This window comes from Natator depressus, chromosome 1 (assembly GCF_965152275.1).
Source record: "Natator depressus isolate rNatDep1 chromosome 1, rNatDep2.hap1, whole genome shotgun sequence".
Classification (NCBI taxonomy): Eukaryota; Metazoa; Chordata; order Testudines; family Cheloniidae; genus Natator; species Natator depressus.
This window is the reverse complement of record NC_134234.1, coordinates 14,768,352-14,791,651: the sequence shown is the minus strand read 5'-3', so window position 1 is coordinate 14,791,651 and position 23,300 is coordinate 14,768,352. Positions and strand designations below refer to the sequence as shown.

Genomic DNA, 23,300 nt, shown 5'->3' with positions numbered 1-23,300 from the left:
CCCATCTTCTGGAAAGATACTAAAGCAAGACTTCACCACCTGAATCTTACTGCAAGATTAAGGAAATTTGCAAGGCATTGCAGCTGGATCATCAGCATCTCATGCTGAGAAATGGGCCTTGTTTGGTCTCAAACATGCAGGGTTTAAAAGTAGGGCATAGAAACAAAGTTGTTCTTTAGAAGAGTGAAGTAGATTAGGGCAAACAGTCCTGTCTCTCCCCCAAGACAGTGGAAGGAGATGAAGTAGTAATTTCAGAAAGGGAAAGATACTCATCAGTATGTCAGTCCCTTCTCTTCTCCCATCCTGCTACAGGACGGTAGCCTCATTATGGTGCCACCTGCCAGAAAGTAACTGCCAAAGAAAGAATGAGAGGGTATATGAAGGCTAACTTCATCTTCCCACCTCTCAAGCTGTTTGCATAAAGGACTAAGAACGTCCATATTGGCTCAGACCAAAAGGTCCATCAGCCCAGTATCCTGTCTTCCAACAGTGGCCAATGCCAGGTATCCCAGAGGGAATGAACAGAACAGGTAATCAAGTGATCCATCCTCTGTCGCCCATTCCCAGCTTCTGGCAAACAGCTGTATGCAAAAAACAGATTTCACATTTTGTGCTGTACTTTAATTTGTTTAATGTCCTCATTTTTGTGTAGTCCCCCTTTCTGAAATTAAATGCTACAGTGCTGGGCTGCTGTGGTGTTTTCCCCGCCACAGGGATGTTTAAATTTAATTATATTATGGTCACTATTACCAAGCGGTCCAGCTATACTCACCTCTTAGACCACATCCTGTGCTCCACTTAGGACTAAATCAAGAATTGCCTCTCCTCTTGTGGGTTCCAGGACCAGCTGCTCCAAGAAGCAGTCATTTAAGGTGTCAAGAAACTTTACCTCTGCATCCCATCCTGAGGTGACATGTACCCAGTCAATATGGGGATAGCTGAAATCCCTCATTATTAAGTTTTTTATTTTGACAGCCTCTCTAATCTCCCTGAGCATTTCACAGTCACTATCACCATCCTGGTCAGGTGGTTGGTAATATATCCCTACTACTATCTTATTATTAGAGCATGGAATCATATGAAATTACTATCCATAGAGATTCTATGGTACAGTTTGATTCATTTAAAATTTTTACTTCATTTGAGTCTATGCTTTTTCACATATAGTGCCACTCCCCCACCAGCACGACCTGTTCTGTCCTTCCGATATATTTTGTACACTCGTACTACTGTGCAAACTATGCAGAGAAAACTATGAAGTAAACTATGGAGGGAAAGGAGGGATGCACACTGGAAATAAGGAGGAACTCCAACCTCAGTTGTCAGAGAGTAGTTTTCCCATTGTTGAGGGTCTCCTCTCTTCCATCCTACTGCAATATTTGATACCGGCACTGGGCACAGAAAGTCATGCTGTTAGATCAGGGACAACTGATTTTCTGGAGTCGCAGTCTGGAACACATTTTGATAGATTCACCTTCCCAGAGCAGTCAAGGTCCACCTGATAATGGTTGATGAACAAGCAGGGAAAGAAACAAGCGATCACCTTACACATCTGTGAAGTTGTGGCTTCAGTCCCTCTCCTTGCAGAGGGGAGAGAGTGGTGTGACCCTTCAATAGGGAATGTGGTGTCTTGTCTGCCTGCTTGTGTCACGGGACTGAAAGCCTATCACTGCACAGAACATGTCTGAGAAGACAGGGTGACCTTTGGGCCACAGTAAAAGGGTTTCAAGTTACCAAGTGCAATACAAAACCTGTCTGTCTTCTTCCCTTCAGAGACACCAGCAAGTCAATAAAATGGCCACTAAAAAGCTGCTCTTACAACTGGTAGATACAGAAAGGCTTCTCAAAAAGGTGTTCCTGCAGGACACAAGACTGTCTTGTCGACAAGACGCAACTGTAAACAATTTAAAGGGAAAGGATCTGGAAAAGCAGGCAAGTGGAACCCAAGACTCCCGCTCCCTTCATCTTCCCACTAACTGGTCCCTAGAGAGCTGATATGGCCTGCATCTGTAATTTCTGAACCAGGACAAGACAAACTGGCTACAAATGAACAACAACTAGAAAGTGTTAAATATCTACATGCACACAGGAAGAGAGGGTCAAGTAGACGCACAGTAAACACTGTTCAAAGTTTTGCAGATACTATAACCAGAAGTTTTAACAGCATCAAGAGGGAAACCCTTCTAAGAACCTACTCCAATCAACTTCCTGGCCATGAGGCTCAGATCTTTGTCTCCTACTACGACACTGGGTAAGCCCAAGGGAGAGATGGGGAAGCGCTCTGCTGTTACTAACTAATATAGAAGACAGAGCAGAGGACAAGCTACTGCAGGAGGCACAGAAGCTACAGGTATCCCAGCCAGCCTGGAGAAGTGAGAAGGGAAGATCTAATAAGCACTTGACTGTGGAGGCTAAGGATATGTCTTCACTAACGTTTTAAAGTGCTGCCATGGCAACGCTTTAACGTGGCAGCATAGTCACGGCTGTACAGTCGCTGTAAAAACAACAACAAAAAACAAACAAAAACCACCCCCCTACGAGCGGAGTAGCTCCCAGTGCTGGTGCACTGTCTACACCACCACTTTACAGCACTGAAACTTGCAGCGCTCGGGGGGGGTGGGGGGGGGGGTGTTTCACACCCCTGAGTGAGAAAGTCGAAGCGCTGAAAAGTGGCAGTCTAGCCCACAAGACCTTGGTGGTTTTAGCAAGGAGGGAGCAAAAACCCACTCAGAGCACATAATAAGGCTCCTCTGCTGAGTGGCTGAGAGGGCTGCAGAGGCAGGGAAATAAAATCTGTACTCCAAACACCACAAGAAGAGGGGGACCACATAATTCTAGGGGTTCTTATGTCCTGAGGATGAGTGAGAAAGCTGCATGGTGGTCTCAGGCAGAACAGCAGTGTTGGAGGCACATGGTTTTGAATTCACACCCCCAGTAGTGACTGGGCTGCTAGGATCAACAGCTAAAAGAATATCCCTCAGGCACAGAATTGAGGGGGACCAGAGAGGAGCTTTTTAAGTCTTCCCCAAAACCTTTTCTTCCATCAACCTAGTGGCCATTGTCACAAAACAGAAGAAACTGGAGATTAAGGGAAAAAAAACCTTAACAAAGCTTCTTTGTCTCCAAAAAGGGAAATGAACCAAATACTTCCCTGAGAAGTCAAGTCAAAAGGTACAGATTAGTAAGACTCCCATGAAAGAAATATCAACTGTCAAACCAAGTTGATAAGGTCAGTTATTAGCCTACTGGATGTTAATGAAAACAGAGCCTTTGGACATTATTAAGAAATGGATGCACGATCACTGGCACGAGGATGACTGCTTGGGACCAGCCAATCGTCCCAGATAAACTACCAAGATTAATCTGTGTAGTGCACGTCCATTAACGTCTCTCCTTTACAGGAGAGGTGGCAGCTAGGAATTAAGTATGCAGAACACAGATGGGAATTTTGCAAGACTATTCTTCTGTCTTAAAGATGCAAGGGCTTGGAAGTTCCAAATCAGCAATTGCAATGCTTTACCCAGTCATGCAGCAAGTATGGTTCCAAATGAGTGCATGCTCATCTGGAACTTTTTTCCAAGTTAGTGGACTTTAATTTATAACCACCTGGGCACCATATACTCAGGAACCGCTATATCGTGTTCACTGTTTAGTCAGTATTAGCTTTGTATAGCCATGTAAGCTTTTTTCCATGTTATGCTTTCAAAGAGCTATTCCATTAAAAAGGAGGAAGGGGGCATGATGGTATGAACGCCTCTGGCTGGCTAGAGATCAGTAATGTGTCAAGTCCCAGCCACATCAAGGCAGCCTTCCTGACAATGGAAACAAAACAACAAGTCACCACAGGAAAACCAATACTTAGTTTGGATATGCTGTGGTATCACCACTGTATCTGTAATCCAATAAATTTACCAGAATTAATTTCTTTCTACGAATCTACTCGATATAGCAGGAAACTCAATTTGAGACCAGGATGTGTACTTTACTTTTTGAATCTGAAGTGGGTTAAGATGTTTATTTGGAGTAGCAACAAATACACAAAAACTATTTCTGGCTATTAAATAAGAATATAAGAACTGCCATGCTGGGTCAGAGCATTGTCCATCTTGCCCAGTATCCTGACTCTGGCAATGGTCTGTACAAGAGCTTCAGGGCAAACTAACAAAACAGGACAATTACGGAGTGATCTGCCAGTCTTCCACTCCTGGCTTCTGGTAGTCAGAGGTTTAGGGTTGCCCCAAGCATAGGGTTGTGCCCCTGACCATCTCGGCTAATTGCCAATGATGAACCTCCATATACTTATCCAGTTCTTTTTTGATCCCAGCTATACTTTGGGGCATCACAACTGTGACACTGCACCCATATTCTTTGCAGTGATATTATAATATGATTATAACAATTATAATATATGTTATGCAAGATAAGTCATGTGAGGTGTCATTGGAAAAGTTATGATTTTCTGAATATGATTATTCTATTTGTATGCAGGTATCATTTTTGCATATGAAGTTAGGAATATTGACTACGTATCTCCATGTCAAATGTAGTTACACCTGGGTAACACCCACTAGACAAGATGCTTTCAGTCTAGATAGTGCATAGGGAAGGGCCTATTCTGGGCAATGGGCCATTAGGAAAAAGCAGTAGGCCTTAGGAAAAGCTTATCTCCCACCTAGGGAGCCTTTCTGAGAACACTTATAGAGTAATGGCTGCTATGACTCTACAAGGACATGTGATGAGACCACATGTCTCTAGAATCCATCTTGGGATGTCAGTGTTTTTCCACTGACCGGCATGGGAACCAAGCTTTGGGAACAAAGGGTTCCCACCATATGCAAAAGCTATACAGGGCAAGGAGTGACAATCTGGGGTTCTTCACTCCCCACACAAGACAACTCCTGGAAACACCTGAGAAACAAAGACTGAACTGGGGGAAACTGCTGGATCCACGCTAAATGGATTTTAGCCTGTGAAACGAAACACCTGGGGATTCCAAGCTGCAAAGCAAGTGCAGCTTGCCCCTTAAGAATCTACAGCCTGCTTGTATCGTTTCTTAGGGTGAGAATCTGCTATTCATATCCAATCTAGTTAGTATATTAAGTTTAGTTTGCGTTTTTTGTTTATTTGCTACGTAATTTGCTTTGATCCACTTGCTATCGTTTATAATCACTTAAAATTTATTGTTTGTAGTTAATCTTGTTTTTGCTTTATCTAAACCAGTGAGTTGGAGTGAAGTGTGTGGGAATCATAACTCAGGGGCAAAAGGCTGTTGCATATTCCTCTCCACATTGAGGGAGGGCGTGAATTTTATGAGCTTAGGCTGTACAGTTCCCTGTGCAGCGCAAGACAGTATAATTTTGGGTTTATACTCCAGAGGGGGGTGCATGACTGAGGAGCTGGGAGTAGCCTTCCCATGCAGGGGCTGGTCAGAGAGCCTGCTTGTAACTGCAGCTGGGTGTGCCCTTACCTGTATGTATGCTGGTAAAAGTGCAGGCTGGAGGGCTTTGTAGTTTGGTAACAGCAGTACAGTGTAAGGGAGACCAGGCTGGTGGGTCAGAGGGCTCAGTGGTACTCCAGTTCCAGGTGGCACCCTGGGGGGAACCCATCACAACAACATTCCATAGAAACAAGTTCCACAAGTTAGACGTGCCTATGTGAGAAAGCACTTCTTGATTGTAGTCAGCCTGCTGCTTATTAATTTCATCAGGTGATCCCAGGTTTTTGTACTGTAGGAAAGGGTAAACAGAACTTCTCCATTCACTTTTTCTACCCCGTTCATGATTTTTTAGACCTATCAAACATTCCCCCCCCCCCAGTCATCTCTTGTCTAAGCTGACCAGCTCTATTCTTTTTAGTCTCTCCTGGTATGAAAGATGTTCTATACCCTTGATCTTCTTTGTTGTTCTTCTCTGAACCTCTCAGTTCCACTATATTCATTTTGAGATTTGGTGACCAGAACTGGACACAGGATTTAATGTGGGCTCACCATGGTTTTATATACTGGCATTATGATATTTTCAGTCTTATTTTCTATCCCTTTCCTAATGGTTCTTAATATACTTGTGTCTACTGCTGCACGGTGAATGGAAGTTTTCACCAATCTATCCACAGTGACTCCAAGTTCTTTCTTGGACGGTAACAGCTAATTTAGAACCTATCATTGTATACATATATTTGGTATTATCTTTTTCCCCCCCAAGATGCATTTCTTTGCATTTATCAATGCTGATTTTATCTGCCATTTTGTTGCCCAGTCACCTAGCTTTGGGAGATCGCTGTAACTCCTTGGAGTCTGCTTTGGACTTATCTCAAATAATTTTGTATCATCTGCAAACTTTGCAGTTCACCCTGTTCAAGATCATTAATGAATATGTTAAACAGGACAGGTCCTTGAGAGAGAACTCTGTTCTTCTCTGTGAAAACTGACCATTTATTTTTACCCTGTGTTACATATCTTTCAATTAGTTACAGTAGAACCCAGTTTATCCGACCCTCTATTACCCTAGTAACCAGAGCAGCAGGTCCAGAAGCAGACGATCTGTGCTTTGGCCACTAGATGGTGCTATAGCCTCGCACTTTCCCATTGTCCAGATTATCCAAATTTTTGATTAGCCAATCTGACCCCAGCTCCAATCAGATAAGATAAACGGGGTTCTACTGTACTGGACCATGAGAGGATGTTCCCTATTATCCTACGGCTACTTAGTTTTCTTAAGAGCCTTTGATGAGAGACCTTATCAAAGGCTTTCGGAAAATCCAAGTACACTGTATCAACTATCACCTTTTTGTTCCAAACCTCTTCTATTGAGGCAACAGTTTGGGACAGCAATTCGGATTTGTTGTTCAAAAGAACAGCTCTGATGTGCTTACCTCCCCACATCCCCCGCAGTGAAAACCAAATGCAAAGAATTCGGGTATGTTTGCACTACAAACTTAAGTCAACCTATGTTAGGTCAAATTACAACCACTGCAGTAATTACAGACTTTTTCATGTCCACTCTACCCTCCTTCTGTCAGCAGTGCACATCCTCAACAGGAGCGCCTGGCTCAGAGCAGGGAGCCCCCGCGGCCGCCCTTGTCATTTTCATGGCTCCAGCAGTTTATCTGATCTAATTGTGAAATTGACAAGAATGACAGCCAACAGCTGAAGTAAGTAGTGCAGCATTTACACGGACACTTCGTCACCCTAACTACACCGACATAAGTCCTACGCCTCTCATGGAGGTGGAGTTCTGTCCGTGTAGTAGGGCATGTACATCAGCGGGAGCAAGCCTGTAGTGTAGACACTGACAGACAGACAGACACAGACACAATGAGGTCAACGTAAGATGCCTTATGTCAACCTAACTCCATAATTTACCGTCTCTGCAATGGTCTTTTCTTCCTTGAGTGCTCCTTTAACACCTTCATTGTTTAGGGGTCCTACTGCCTGTTCTGCAGATATCCTGCCACTTAGTGTTTGCATCTTTTAGCAAGTTGCTTCTCCATTTCTTCCTTGGCCTGTCTTATACTTTTACATTTCACTTGCCAGAGTTTGTGCTCCTTCCTATTTTCCTCATTAGGATCAGACTTTCAAATTTAAAAAAAAAAAGATGGCTTTTTGCCTCTAATGACCTCCATTACTCTGCTTTTTAGCCATGGTGGCATTCTTTTGGTATTCCTACTGTCTTTTCTGATACATTTGGTGTGAGCCTCTATTATGGTGTTTAGTACTCTCCATGCTGGTTGCAGGCATTTTACCCTTGTGACTGCTCTTTTTAACTTCCATCTAACTAGCATCCTCATTCCTGGGTAGCTTCCCTTTTTAAGAGTTAGGGGGGGGGGGGGGGGGAGAAGAGTATTAGAATTTTCCCCCTACAAGGATGATAAATGTAGTTAGATTAGCTGAATTGCTGGGTAATAGTGACCATATAGTTACTTCTTAGACAAGATCTTGTGTCCATTGAGGACTAAATCAAGAATTGCCTCTCCAGGCAATTGTGGGTTCTAGGATGACTGCTCCAAAAAGGAGTTATTTATGGTATCTAGAGATTGTATCTCTGCATCTTGCCCTAAGGGGACATTTACCCAGTCAATATGAGGATAGCTGAAATCACCCATTATTGCATTTTCTGGTTTTGTAGCCTCTCAGCATTTCATAGTCACTGTTACCATGCTGGTCAGGTGGTTGTCAGTATATGTGCATTGCTAATACTATTATTCAAGCATGTAATTTCTATCCACAGAGACTCTATAGTACAGTTTGATTCATTTAAGATTTTCACCTTGACTATGCTTTTATAGCCTAGTACCACTCCCCCACCAGTGAGACCTAAACTGTCATTCCTATGTCTTTTGTACCCTGCTATTACCATGTCCCATTGATTAACCTCATTCCACCAAATTTCTGAGATGATTATATCAATTTCCGCATTTAATGCCTGGCATATACCCATCTTAGCATTTAGACTTCTAGCATTTGTATATAAGCACTTGTACATTTTGTCAATATTTAGTTGCTGGCTTTCATGTGTTATGCTTGCATGGGACTCTTACATTTGACTGTTCATCACTAGCTCCTACCTGTACTTCACCAACTTCTTTCCTATCTTCTATACTAGGACATAGAGTTGCCCCTTTAATAAATTCATCCCTAATGGATGTGTCTTCCCAAATCATGTGCTCCTCTACAGCTGTTGCCTTTTTCCCAGGCTTTAGTTTAAAAAAATCCTCTACCATCTTATTTTCTGTGCCAGCAGTCTGGTTCCATTTTGATGGTTGTCATATAACAACCACCAACTTCCCATTACTGTCATGATAGCAGACAATGGTGAGGGGGATGGCAAAGATCCTCAGAATTTTTTTTTTTTTTAATTAGCATTCAGTGCTGTGTCAGTAGTGCATATATTAGTTTATGGCCAGCATCTCAGAACAAGATTAATTTAAAATAGGAAACTAGAGTTATATTGAGATGTGTTGTATTTTGTTCTAGGACTCCAAGAATCTCGTTCAGTAAGGAAGAAATCAAATTGAGAATTAGAGAAACTGATTCTGTCAACGAACTACAACATTTATGTCCAAGCACCTCAAATTACAATATGCAAGCTCCTCAACAGGATTTGATTATTCCTGAGCCATATTGCATTTTACTGTTGCTGGAGGTCCCAGTTACAGAGAGAGACTAAGGATCTCCTCTAACACAAACATTACAAATCCCCCAATCTGTGTCCTCCTTGTTAGGCCTTGAAAAAATTTTGCCAGTAGGTCCTAGCTGGGACTCAGCCTTATTAAAACTTGTATTCTCTTCTTTTAGATTGTTTAAGCCTAAATTTTTTAATTCAGTTTCAATTTATAAAGATATCAACAGAGGTGCATCTATGCTTTATGCACCCTTATAAAATGTTACACGGTATATTGCTCATCCTTCCATGATACTGTAAGACTGAAGTGCCAAACCCAAATAAAATTCCAACACTTCAGACACTCTCCTTGCCAGGAGCAAAAGATGAGTCTTGCATCATGTCCAGAAGAGTTAAATTCAGGTTCTGGTAGACCACTGAGTTCAGTCAAGTTGACTTCAGTCAGTGACTGGTGGCAGCTAAAAGGAAGGATAGCATGAGAGGCAGCCTCACAACTAGCCTATTATCAAACCCTTTAGGGCTCTTTTAAAAGAGACAAAAAACAAACAAAAAAACAAACTAAAACCAGAGTCCTGAATTCCATCTGGAAACTTACAGATATCCAGCATAACTGAGGGATACTGGCATTATGCTTGTAGTGCACTGTAACAGTCATCAGGGGGAAAAAAAAAAAACAAAAAAACGACATGTCCACATTGCTCAGTGAAACCACTACCATGTTTGCAAATGCACATTAGGCCCCTCTAACAGCCTGTATGCCCCACTTGTTTGCTTCTCAGAGTCATCTCCATGCCATTTTTGAGGCTTCGCCAAAGCATGGAATAGTCAGCCTGATTCTAGACCTTAAAGACATTAGCCTTTATTCATATTCCTCACGAAGTCTCATCTCTGAAATAATCACAAGCAGCAAGTCAATAGCCGTATTTCGAAAAGCCATTTACTTCTGTTGGCTTCCCAGAGCCACCTGCATACAATGATGTGTTTTGGTTGCAAGCTCTTTGGGGCAAGCTGTGTTTCAGTTGCAAGGTATGGCTCTTGTACCCCGTCAGTGCTTAGAAAATGCAATAGTTACATTCATACATGTCCTTTGCTAACACAGCTTCAACTATAGTGTGGTCAGGGTCAAAATGCTGACTATTCTGCTTGCCTTGTATTAGCTAGAAAAAAAATTAGAGGATTAAAATTAGGAGACATGAAAGAGAGGAAATCATTCAAAGAAGGGGGTGAAAGAGCTACAGCGCTTAATGTAAATGACTGGAAGATGGGGGATTTAATTTTAGTATTAGTGTGTCTGGTCATTAAGTGTTTTGAAATACACAACCACTCAAGGTATTTTAAATCTAAAGTAATCCTTCATGATTACTGGCCACTTGAAGCAGATTTCATTTTCAAGCTTTTTACAAAGTTTGTTTCTCACATGTGTGCGCTGTTGGTGCTGACTGATTAAAAACCATAGTATTCAAAGATGAAAACAAGCATTTTTGAGCAGCTAAATAACATTACAGAGACTCTGGAAAAAAATTTTTTTAAATATGTAGATCAAATACTGGGCCTACCAATTTTAAAAGCAAGCATTTAACATTGTGTAACTGCATGAAATCTCATTAATCTAGCATTTGTGCTCTGCACAGCCATTAAGATAACCAAAGTTCAGTTTTAAAAATTTTATTAAAGTTAATGTTTAAAATCAAATTTACACAAGTTAAGAGGGAAGGTACTGTACATCTGGGGTTGGGCTTGGGTCATGGGGGATTGCAAGTATCAGTTACAAGGTTCACGAGGTTACTACTCATCCAGTTATCCAAGATGGCAAGAATTAGGAGTGCGCTATCTGCGGCACTCTGCTTTTGTAGAGAGAAAGAGGTAACTTGTTTCATTGAACAGTGACCCTTCTAGTCATTTACTAGCCAGTCACTGGCTACAACTAGTTCCATTAAACTTACTGGGAAAGCAAAGATGGAAACTGCAACATGGAGCCTCAGAGACAGAGGTTAAATAAAGAGGACAGTAAGAACTGCCTAAAATTTGGAAGCTTGGGTGCCTAAAGTTAGACACCTAGACAAAAGTGGGAAAGGTTCAGCACCCTTGAAAGTGAGGCCATTTAAGTGGCCCAATTTTTTAAGAGATGCTGAACACTCACAACATCCAGTTATTTAGGTGCTTACAGTAGGCATCCAACCTTGAAAATGCTGGTCTATGCCAACAGAATTTAAATTACAGCCTGTGACTATCATTACTACATAATTTGCATAAATATTAGGTATTCGTACCTTCTGTTCAAATGAAGCTCCATAATAGCCATCATTCAACCCAAAAATTATTTCATTTGGGTTTCGAGCGTGTATCTGTAAAAAACACACACCAATGACATTAGGGTCAACTTAGTTTATGTGAAATCAAGCTTAATATTAATTGCTAATTTTATGACTCACCTTTTCAGGTCTTCCCTCTAGTGCTAATAGCATGTGAACCTTGTCAATGAACTGAACTATTACTGTAGAGAACACACTTGACTCTCACACCTTTAAACAGGAAACGGCCGATATGCTCAGTGATATATGTCCATCTTCCAAGATGCAAAATAAAAATTTAATATTTGCCTTAACCACTATATAGCACCTATAACTACTTACAGTATCAGATAAACAAGTCTTCCTCTTTCCTAGAGCCAGAAGTAGAGCAATAGTAGGAAGATCAAAAATAATAAAAAAAACAAACAAGGAAATAGCTCAGACAGCTCAGTTATAAAGGAGCCAATTTTCAGCAGATAATGCACAGTTAGATCTTTTTTTTGTTTATGTCTGAACACAAAACTGGTCCTACATTAAGTGTGTTAGCTGAAGGGACAAGGTTACTTCTAAATGAAAAAGGTAGTGTTAGAGAATAGTCTCTAGGGGCCTATTTCCTTGGTGCAATAAAATGAAACAGAACACTGCAATTCATGTTCTGCACAGCAAGTATTGGATCCAACAAATGCTTTTTCATTACAAGCCTATTTTATAAATAATTGACATTTCAAAGCATTTCCATCTTTTAAAGCTGTGGATTCATTTTAGAACAGTGAACTCAAACAGCAAGAGAGACCAGGGCAGGACACTTGTCTAAGAAACTTCCTTTAAAACAAAGCGTGTCAACCTACTGTAATTACGACGAACAGACACCTTGCATTTGTTTCATGAGTTACGGCTCTCTACGTATCTCCCCTTTACTTCAGTTAGAAGTTTAAAGAAAATATGTTAAAACTAATGTTAATGACTCGCATTTATGTAAAATCATAGCCAAAGATTCCACTTGTTCCATAAGACCCATAAATACTAACCAGGGGTTCTCAAACTTCATTGCAGCGTGACCCCCTTTACAAGAAAAATTACTACATGACCCCAGGAGGGGGGCCAAAGCCCGAGCCCCACCGCCCTGCGTGGGGGGGGCCAAAGCCCGAGCCCCACGAGCTTAAGTCCCAGGCGGGGGGCCTGTAACCTGAGCCCCAGCACCTGGGGCTCTTCAGACCCGGGCGGTGGGGCTTGGGTTTGGGGCCCAGGCCCCAGCAAGTGTAATGCCAGCCTTGGCAACCCCATTAAAATGGGGTCCTGACCCACTTTGGGGTCCTGAACCACAGTTTGAGAACTGCTGTACTAAACCCATGTCAGACAAGTGATTTCCCAGGACTAGAGAAGAATGGGGGAAGGTTCCAAGGTTAACACTATCCTCTTGGTTTCTTAATCTGTAATTGGATTGAAGACTGTTTTATGCCAAGGGCATTGTTGGCATTCTAGTAGCATTAGCACAGTCCAATTAGAAAAGCTAAATAAAATAAACTGTGATCACATACAGAGTAACAACATCATACACTGTTTCTCACTTGGGGCTACTATTGTGATTAAAAAGCTCAAGTAGCTAAAGCAACTTTAATCCAAGAAATTTCACAACATAACTTTAATATCATCATGCCCATCCAGATTATTTAAAGATCTTTGCAATGGGTAGAGCTACCCATATTAGCAGTCCCTTTGTAATTAGTTTAATTCCATAATTAAGATGGTGTTTATTTCATTTTATCATTTTCCTTCTTTCAGTCTGTTTGTAGCCTTGATCTTACAACTCTGTTTAAGAAAAAGACTTAGCTACTTAATCCACAAATTGAGGAAATATGCTTTTATTTTACCTGCTGACCCAAGTATTTTAGTCCATCTAGATTGACTTTCCATTCGATCAACAGCTGATAGAGCTCTTTCTTGCCACCCCAGATCCTCACCAAAAAACATGACACAGATGTATCGAGGCGATCAGGCATTATTCCAAAATCAAGACTCCTCCATGTTGGATTCTGTTGATAAGTACAATAAAGATGTAGGAACAACAACATTCTTTGGTGTTATTTCAGTTTAACGTACAGTGTGTTTAAATTTAAAGAGGCCAAGTATTTATGTCAAACTTCCAGACTGCAAGAACTGAAGTAACACCCTGCAAGATCAACATTCTACAAAGTTACACATGAGAAGCCTCAAGCCATCAGAGACTCTGCTCCTTCATTATTCACAATTTTCCGGATCAAGATTCCTAGTTTGGCTCCCATTTCCATCTGCTGCTGCAAAAGCCTGCAGGCTTTCAGACCAACTACTACTTCCTTCCATTATGAGACGCCAGGAAATTACTTCATTAATTGCCTTTTGCCACAACAGGCACTTTTTCAAGAAATACAAATACTAGTATTTTTAGAAAATGGGAGTAGCGTGAAGATCGTGTTCCACACTGTTTTAACATTTGGCTTCTAAAAAAGAGCTGTAGTTTATATTAACACCAATTTACTTCTCATTAACTGAATTTGGTTTAACTATTAATGGGGGTTTGTTCCTATTCCCCTTCACCCCTCAAGTTCTGCATTGCTGATACCAAGCCCTTCCTACCTTCTGAGGAGCTCTCTTCATTCTAGACATTGGAGAGCCAGCCAGAAAAGTCCAGACCTTAGCATTTGACAAAAAACAGACTTAAAATCCTGCTGGACTAATTTCTCTAAATCTAGAGAAGGTTTCAAGTGTCAAGAATTTTGAATAATCATGGTGCCACTATATTTAAGAAATTATGAAAAATAGTCATAACATGCTGCAAGCTTAAACATGCACACTAGTGATTAATAGGTCAGAGTGAGAAGACTCCAAAGGGTATCTATTTCCTTCTGTAAGTTTTACAGAAGTCCCTGTCCCCTTACTCACCTCTTGAATTTTTCCTAGCAAGAAAGAGCTATTTATATATCTATTGCTGGCTACCATCATAACAGGAAATTAAATACTGGTAGAGTACTTGGCAGTTATACAGAAACTTACTAAAATGTGCTACTTTAAGATTTGCAGCCCAATTAGTAGGGATTGCATCATTTAACCTTGTTTCTCTTTGGATAGACCCCCACTTTATAATTAAGTTTCCATTTCAGACTAAATACAGCAGAATTCTAGTTATAAAAAAGGTCCCAGGGAAAACTCAACAGGTTTGGACAATTGGGGGAGGTGGGTCAAATCAGCAGATCTTCAAATATGTGCTCAAGGTCTCCTGACTTCAGAAGGTCTTCAAACCCTGCTGGATAGCTCCCCCAGTTTGCTACCAAACCCTCATATGCTAAAGTCCAACTTCAGCACACAGATTGAATTTAAACTTCCAGGAAGGTAACAGATCTTTGGACTTAGCAGCAAAGTGGTGCACAGATAAGAAATCTGACTTATGCTACTTCAACACCTATGTTTTCCCTAATACTCTATAAGAGAGACTTACATATCTTTGGAAAATATCTGAAACTTGTCTAACCACCAGCATTTTCAGCCTCTGAGGGCTGAGTCCTGTAGCCCATATGTAAGTACCACTGAAATCAATAGAAGTACTCATTGAGTACAGAATATTTGCAAGAGGAAGGATTGCAGGATCAGATACTTGTTTGTAAGCTTTAGGCTACACTGAAGCCATCTATAGACTGTTAGCACATAACACAATTTTAATTCTCAGTTTCTAGGACCTAAGTTTCTTAAACTGTAAGTTCCTGAAAGTAGGGACCATATTTCCACACAACACAGATATTCCCTAATTACCCCCTATACAACAAGAATGTTATACAAAAATTTGCAACAGCTCTAGTCCTTCCAATACAGTTTGCCAGCAGTACTAGGAAACTCCATTCAGAAGCTCTATAGCTCAGATTTTTAGAATTTATTGTTTTTTTTCCATCAATGTCAAGATAACTAGATTTTCAAAGTTATTTTGAACTCACAGTTAAAGCCTAACTGGAATTTATTAAGCTACATTCTTCCCTCCTATTCATATTGGCATCTGTGGCATTAGTTGTAAGTGTTAGGCTGCTGGTTTTTATATGTAAATTGGCTTTAAAGGCAAGGGAGGAAGGAGAATAATAATTATACTTGTGTGTTTTGTGACATCTAGAAGAGGGGAAAACAATAGTTTATGGCCTGTGCTGACAGCTGTCTGAAAAAGTAGGTCACGTTTTGAGTCTAGACATCATGACAGTTTCCCATTAAAAACATTTGATTGTAGGGTTCATGCAATACGAACAATACCTAGCACTGTATGTACCACCACTGCAACTAGCTCTTCCAGAAAGTGAGAACTGAATCAGGCTAGTACTGTAGCCATCTGCTAAATAATTTACATAGTCAGATGATTTACCCTTTTCAGCTTTTAAACAGAATAAATTTTGTAAAGCTTTTAACATGGGAACAGAGTGAAAAAAAATGTACACATGAAAGTGAATTAGCCTAGAGTGTTTTGTTTAGTTCAACAAATTACCAATATAAAACATTGTTCAAAAATATTAATTGATAGAATTTACTGCTATTCAGTAACTCAGCTTTGAGAGATTGCCACACATTTGAAGAGGACTTGGAATGAGCACAAGAATTTGATATTTTCTTTCCCAAAGCTATCGAAGTGTGACATGCTTTCTTTTACGAGACTCATTCTGGGAAATCATAACCAAGATACCCCAAACAGAGGGAGAGTGGGACAATCACTTGTCCAAGAGAACCCAGTTCTAGACATTGCATAAAATTGTGACCTGCTGATAAGTGGGAATAAGTTTATTTCCTCCCCTTCTCCTTGTACCTCATGCCTAGTACAAGGAAGAACAGACAAGTATTCAAGGAAGCCCTCCTAACAGAGGAAGCAATACTTCACAGCATTACTCCTCACCAACCTTTGGGTCAAGGATCATCTTTTGAGGGAGAGGGGAAGGGATGAAGAGAAGAATCTCCTTCATATTCTGAGATACAGCTACCAGAAGTGCATCTGAGGCCTCTAGCTCACACACTTGGCCGCTGATTAGTAGGACTGGACACGTCACACTTGAAGTTGATACTCCATAGCTGCATAGACTAGATAGGCAGCACCATGCTTATCCACACAGTTACATTTCAGGTGCACTATTTTCTTAGAGCTTTAACACTTTAGTAGTAGTCAGATAGCAATACCAGCGTGACCAAAGGATATAATTAGCAAGACCCACAATAACCATCTATATTTGGAAGCAATAAGAAAATAGGTGCCAAGCCACCAGCCGCATCTATCTGGTTTTTATCTCCACTCTCTAACCAGTGCAGTTACGTTGCTAGCACCAGTAGAAGCGTTAGTAGAGTATACACAGAGCACCTTCTTTGCTACTGTGACATGATAGGGCAGCCTAGTGTTGGTCTTTTTAATGTTGCCAGCATTACTAGTAATGGTAGAGCTACCTCAGTGCTAGAGTATAACAAAACCTTCAGTAGTAAGGACTTCAGGACTCAAACTGCAAAAAACCCCACACTACTCTGAGGCTGATATGAGAGATGTCCCCATTACCCAGGTATGAGGGGCTAGAAACAATTTTCTTGTGAGAAGCTCTCCTTCTCTCCATTGATGCTGGGAAGGGTAGTGTTGGGGTGTGGAATAGGCTGGATCGATTTAGATTAAAAGTGATATAAATCACCATTTTAATCACGATTAAATCAGCAAGCAGGGAGCCTTAATCTAAATAATTAATTTTAATCATGTTTTGCATTTGTACTTGAGTTATTTTCTTAAGAAATGTTGATTCTCATTTGTTAGTAGCCATTAAAACATGTTGTTTTGCAACTAAATATAACCTTTACACTAAATTTGGTGGGTTCTGCTACGCAGGAGGATACATTACATCTCAACACAATTTTCAAAAATTATATCGCATAACTTAGATTTATTTATTTTTTAACATTTGTTATGTTAAGAAATGCATCAGTCACCATTTTCTATTTACTAGATTGGTAATTTTTTGCTTGCAATGATATCAAGCTCTGTTTGGATGGAAATTCAATTAAAAATGCACAAACATTTTTTATTTAATTAAAACTACCTTAAATGGGTGGCTACATAAGAAAAAAGTTTACCCAAAACATGTTACTGAGAGCAGCAAAGCGCCAAATGAAAAGGAAAGGCAAAAAAAGTTCTTTGCCTAGATTCACAACAAGCAAGATTTCCTTGACTCCCTCCCTCTACCATTACCACAACTCCTGTTTGAGGTTCAAGTTGTGTCTTCAAAGATGACCTCACCCTTCTCCCGTCTGTTTTGTTCAGCTGCTAGGTTTCTCCCACCCAAGAGTGTCAGCTGCAAAATTAGACCTTAAAGGTACAACTTGAAACAGTTTTAAGAAGTGAGTTAGTAGTAGTTTTATATATTACACCTGCCCCAAATCCCTTTTATCAGTTTCTGTGGATTTACAGATGCATTTGTCGTGTTCTGGGGTTTTGTTGTTTTGAAATGTTGCTTTCCTCTGTTGCCAACACATGCAATGATTAAACTGACTATACACGATATTGTTAAATGCACAACGAACAAAAGAGACCTTCCAGTTAGTAACTGTAGGTGATACTTTTAACAGCAGTTACAACAGTAGTTGGAGAATTCAGATTTACATGATATTAAGTTGATAACATCTCCCTCAAGGAGACTCAGATTGTCATTAATCCAAAACATTGCCACTTTTACCCCATAAGGACATGAACCTTCGGCAGTGGACAATAAGATCCAGCTATACTAGTTTAGTCATTGAGTCTGGAAAATGGAAGAAAAGACTGTTTCAGATGTTTTACTACGAGCTAAGTGCAATATTTCAGTATTAACAAAAAGAAAAGGAGGACTTGTGGCACCTTAGAGACTAACCAATTTATTTGTACAGCTCACGAAAGCTTATGCTCAAATAAATTGGTTAGTCTCTAAGGCGCCACAAGTCCTCCTTTTCTTTTTGCGAATACAGACTAACACGGCTGTTACTCTGAAACATTTCAGTATTAAGTAAGCCTACACATTAAGAGATAAAAGTGAAGCACAAGGGTTTCTATACAAGATCACCAATATTAAATCAACTTACCAGGGAGTTCTTGATCACTTCACTCCTATAAAATTCTAGGAGAGAAAAGAATTGAGTAGAGAAATTCAGCCCATATCAATATTTTATGCTACAGTACAAATACTTACTTTTTAAATGGGAACTGTTTTGTAAAACAAGTCCTAGAAGTATATTCTATGCAAAGGTAACTGATGCATTAGTTCTCGTAAAAACTGAACGAAACTCTACCTAAACAGATCAAAGAGAGCTTGCCAATGTTCAGATCTAAAGACCAGTTTTTCCCCCTCACTAATGGCACTTTGCCATCCAATCTCTCCACCTGTTGCTTGAAGTAGAAGGCAAGGACCAACAGATGGAGAAAAAAACCAACATCCAAACATGCTCACCAAAAACAGGCAAGACTAAGCATACATTGCCATTTAGGGACTCAGTATTCCACAACTGTTGTCTGGAGCTTAGTTACCATGGTGATAAGCATCTTAGAAGAATTTAAGACAGATTGTGCCTGTTCCTGGGATGCAGTAGCTGCTAGGTCAGATGTAGGAGAAATGGAATGTTTGTTCAAGAGCTTGTTCAGCTTGACTGAGTCTGCCTGCTGCTGATCTTTCAGCTGCCTATCAATGCACGAGGCAAATAGTGCGGGGCACATCAGCTGCACAGAGTCATCAGAGAAGACCAAACCTTGAAGCCCTAATCTGAACAAATTTAGAGAGGCAGTGCTCCATTGTGCAGGTACTAGCTGCTTTATATATAAAAGAGTACCTATTTTGCTAGCAGCCCAGCTAGTGGTACTGGTGTAATCTAAGCACACAATTCACTCAGCTTGACAGCTGCAAGACTGATAGTTGGGTCTATCTGCTGATGGAAAATGAAGAAAATGCAAAAGCTTTCATTGTTTATCTTTAGCTCATCTGAAAATACAAATGAATTTTAATGGTGCCAAGTCACCAAGAAACAAAACAAATTCGAGATAGAATGAACTTCAAAAAAATTGAACAAGGAGCATCAGTGTAGTTTGTATAGGAAGATGGAGTTACGTGACAAATGTTGACAATAGGCCCTTACCTTTACATATCTTAGTGTTATCACACAAGTGAAGAGTGAAGTAGGTATCCAGAAGGCGATAACCATTTCTATTAACAATGTTACGTGCAGCAATATTCCGAAGGTGACGAAGCCGCCGCTAAAAAAATATAAAAGAAGGACATTGAGGAGCAGGAGTTAAAACTGTACATTCAATTTATGGTTTTTTGTTTGTGAATAGCTGCTTTATTCTAGGAGAAAGCTGATAACATGGGCCTGTTTAGACATCAAAAAAAGTATTCTAAAAAAAAAAAAAGACTCCATTTTGCTAGAAAAACCAGTTCAACTAGCTATGAAGACAAATATACAAAATAGCAGGTATAGATTGACTTCTCAGGCAGTCATGGTGCTTGTTTACTCTGAGTATTTAGAGGCTGCTAGTTACAGTTCGTTTCATCTAGCCAATCTGTTCTTAGTTCTGCTCTGGTGCACCACCTCTATTCTAAATAGGTTTTTCTACCAAGTTCATCGCCAAACTACAGACATGTGGTTGGCTAAAAAAGCTGCCCAATTCATAAAAACATAAGAACGGCCATACTGGGTCAGACCAAAGGTCCATCTATCCCAACATCCTGTCTTCCAACGGTGGCTGGTGTCAAATGCCTCAGTGGGAATGAACAGAGCATGGCAATTATTGAGTGATCCATCCTGCCATCCAGTCCCAGCTTATGACAGTCAGCGATTTAGGGACACCCAGAGCATGGGGTTGCTGACCCTGACCGACTTGGCTAATAGCCATTGATGGACCTATCCTCCATGAATTTACCTAATTCTTTTTTGAATTTAGTTATACTTTTGGCCTTCAGCACATCCCCAATGAGTTCCACAGATTGACTGCACTGTGGGAAGAAGTACTTCCTTATGTTTGTTTTAGACCTGCTACCTACTAATTTAATTGGATGACCCTTCGTTCTTGTGTTATGTGAAGGGGTAAACACTTCCTTATTCACTTTCTCCACACCATTCATGATATTTTAGACCTTAGCCATCTCCCCTCCTCAGTCATCTTTTTCAATGTGAACATTCCCAGTCTTTTTGTCTCTCATATGGAAGCTGTTCTATATCCCTAAATATCTTTGTTGCCCATCTCTGTACTTTGTCCAATTCTAATATTCCTTTTTTGAGATGAGGAAACCAGAACTGCACTGTGAAAGCTATACTGCCATATTCTTTAACAAAAGACATTAATCTCATTCTAGGAAGACAGATTTCCCTGTAATGATGAATTAGTGTAATTAGTGAAACAGGCTCAAGAAATCTCTCACTGGGTTGGCTAAACTTTTTATATGAAAAATTAAGTTTACTTTTCAGCATTTGTTGATTTTGTCCAAGCTAAGAGGAAATGACTAACCATTGTCCATACTGAATGAAATGAGATTGCATCACTTATGGTCATTTTCAGTGTGTTTCTCTGACTAGCACAATATGTTGTTTGTGGTTCAAGTACTCCAGAAAATGTTACCTCCAAGCTAAAGTAAACACACTTGATTTTTTTTTAAATGATTTCATTGAACTATTTCAATACTGTACTATATCGGGTTCCAATAAAATGTGTGTCTTAATCCTAGATTTTGGGCCCAGGTTATCCGATAGTTGTGACCAAGCTTCTCAGTTTCACAACACGCTAAGCTCACAAAGGTCAGACTTTTGGCACAGCCATTTTTATCACAATGTACAAAATTTTACAGTCTCCAGTCACACTCAAGTCAAAAAACCTTTTCCCCAGAAGCAGTCATTTTAACCAAGCAGATAAATTTTTGTTTGTAGAAAAAACACATACGTCACGTAGTTAAACACTTCATGGCCCAATTTTAAGTGTACAGGTCTAAGCAGCTGCTGCTTGATCCTTAACACTTGTAAAAGTTTTCACTGGATCCCTTGTATATTTCAAAAAAGTCTGTTTGCTGGTAGTTCATTATTTAGATACAAATATTCCTCGACTGGATTTACTTTGAGCGGATGAGGAACCACAACCTATTTCATATACCCCTATGCCCTGTCCGAGACACAGACTGAGAGCTTCTTAACAACACTGTTTAACAGGAACAACTCTTCAGTTTATTTTAGTTTCTCAGCAACAAAGAGATTTAATACAAAATATTTAGAATCAGGAAAACATTCTTAATTAGTTTTAAGGACAGCCATATCGTGAATCTGAACCAGAGGACAGTGGTCTTTAGCTCTTAATATTAATATTGCAGAATATATGGGAAGCCATCACTTTGAGTCTCATGCAAAAAAAAAAAAAATTTTATTTTTTTATATATATATATATATATATACATATATATACACACACACACATATATATACACACACACACACACAGCTTAGAAGGACAAATTAAGGGGAAAAAAAGCAAGGAAGTTCTCCTTCAATACTTGTATGGCCTCCCCATCACTGTTACACTGTAGTGTGTCAGTTTTAATATATTTTTTCTTATCTTTTAATGCCTCACCTACACTAATAAAGTGATCAGTCATCCTGTACTTATGAACTACTGCTCCAAAAACCAAAGTTAGGACAGTTCATGCAGTATGTGAAACAGAAGCTACTGGTAGTATTACAAGCAGGCTGAGCTTCTGATTTTAAACGAACTGTAGTGATTCACAAGCAGCCATAATACAAAGTTAAGAGTTTTTCATTTCACGCCAAACCGATACTTCGGCTCTCTAAAGCTAGCAGTTTTTCTACAATAAGAAGGTATACAAACGTGCATATTCAAGATCAGGTTTGAGCCCTTGGCACACCACATTTCAGAAGCCTTCTCTAGCTCCATAGTATAGCTTTGATTCTAGATTTCTCATTGTGCCTTCCAAAAGACTGTTCTAATTCTTCCAATATATACCTCCCACCAGAGCAGTTTAAACAAATAACCTACAAGTCCTTGACTGCACAGACATTGGAGAATGTGACATCTAATAGAAAAATGGTGATGGCTAAAAGTTGGTCTTCCCCACAGTCAATAAGACCCACAGTAGGCCCCAACTGTCACATGGAGATACTAAGAAGAATTAACAAGAAATAATCCATGGAGCAATATCAGGCAACTCAGAGTTTGCCTGCACTGTAAACGCAGATCTGTAGGACCTGTGCTTGTGGACTTGATGTTTCCACGCCTGCGCTTCAGTGTCTAAACTGCATTGTAAACCTGGGTTTTCAATTGTTGAACCTGCTTCTAACTGTGCTGCTATGCACATACTGCACTATGCAGATCCGAGTCAGACTTTCTGCTTTTGGGATCATATACAAGGGTTCTTATCACTCTTACCAGCTATACCTGCTCTAGGCCGTCATTTAGAGTGTACCGTGGCACTTGCCTTAGATCATGAACACATCTAGCAGGGTCATTTCTGGGTCCTCACATTCCCAGAATCAGCATTAGCAAGATGGAAGAACCTGTGGAGATCATGTTTCAATGCTATTTCAGGAGTCAGGCACAGCATCCTTAAGACACTGGTGCATGTGTTAGCAATGGTTTTTGTACGGTCGAAGACACCTCTCACAAGGTGGTAGAGACCTGGCAGATGCCATCCGGTTGATGCTCCTCCTGCCTGTTGCCGTAACTGCAGATACCCCATAGATATACCAGTGCTTTTGGATGAGGGTCATGAGCATAAACTGGTGGATCACATCATGCAGACTTGGGATATGCAACAGTGGCTCCAGAACTTTTGCACAAAGCAGCAGATGTTCCTGGAGCTTTGAGTAGCTTGTCCGAATCCTCCAGCATCACGGCATA

General features: G+C 40.2%; 1 protein-coding gene across 4 annotated transcripts in view; it reads right to left on the bottom strand.

The window, feature by feature from the left end:
• The window catches only part of UVRAG (UV radiation resistance associated), a 149,400-nt gene that overhangs the window by 111,057 nt on the left and 15,043 nt on the right, over positions 1-23,300 (bottom strand). For 2 of the 4 annotated variants that reach the window (XM_074955215.1, XM_074955207.1), the window contains exons 2-5: positions 19,541-19,658; positions 18,497-18,531; positions 13,282-13,443; positions 11,390-11,464 (exon numbers count right to left, since the gene is read on the bottom strand). In XM_074955215.1, coding sequence (XP_074811316.1) covers positions 11,390-11,464; positions 13,282-13,443; positions 18,497-18,531; positions 19,541-19,658 — 390 coding nt within the window. Of the gene's footprint in view, positions 1-11,389; positions 11,465-13,281; positions 13,444-14,023; positions 14,076-18,496; positions 18,532-18,603; positions 18,624-19,540; positions 19,659-23,300 lie in introns of those variants that run through there. The other 2 variants (XM_074955233.1, XM_074955223.1) reach the window with 2 other exon arrangements.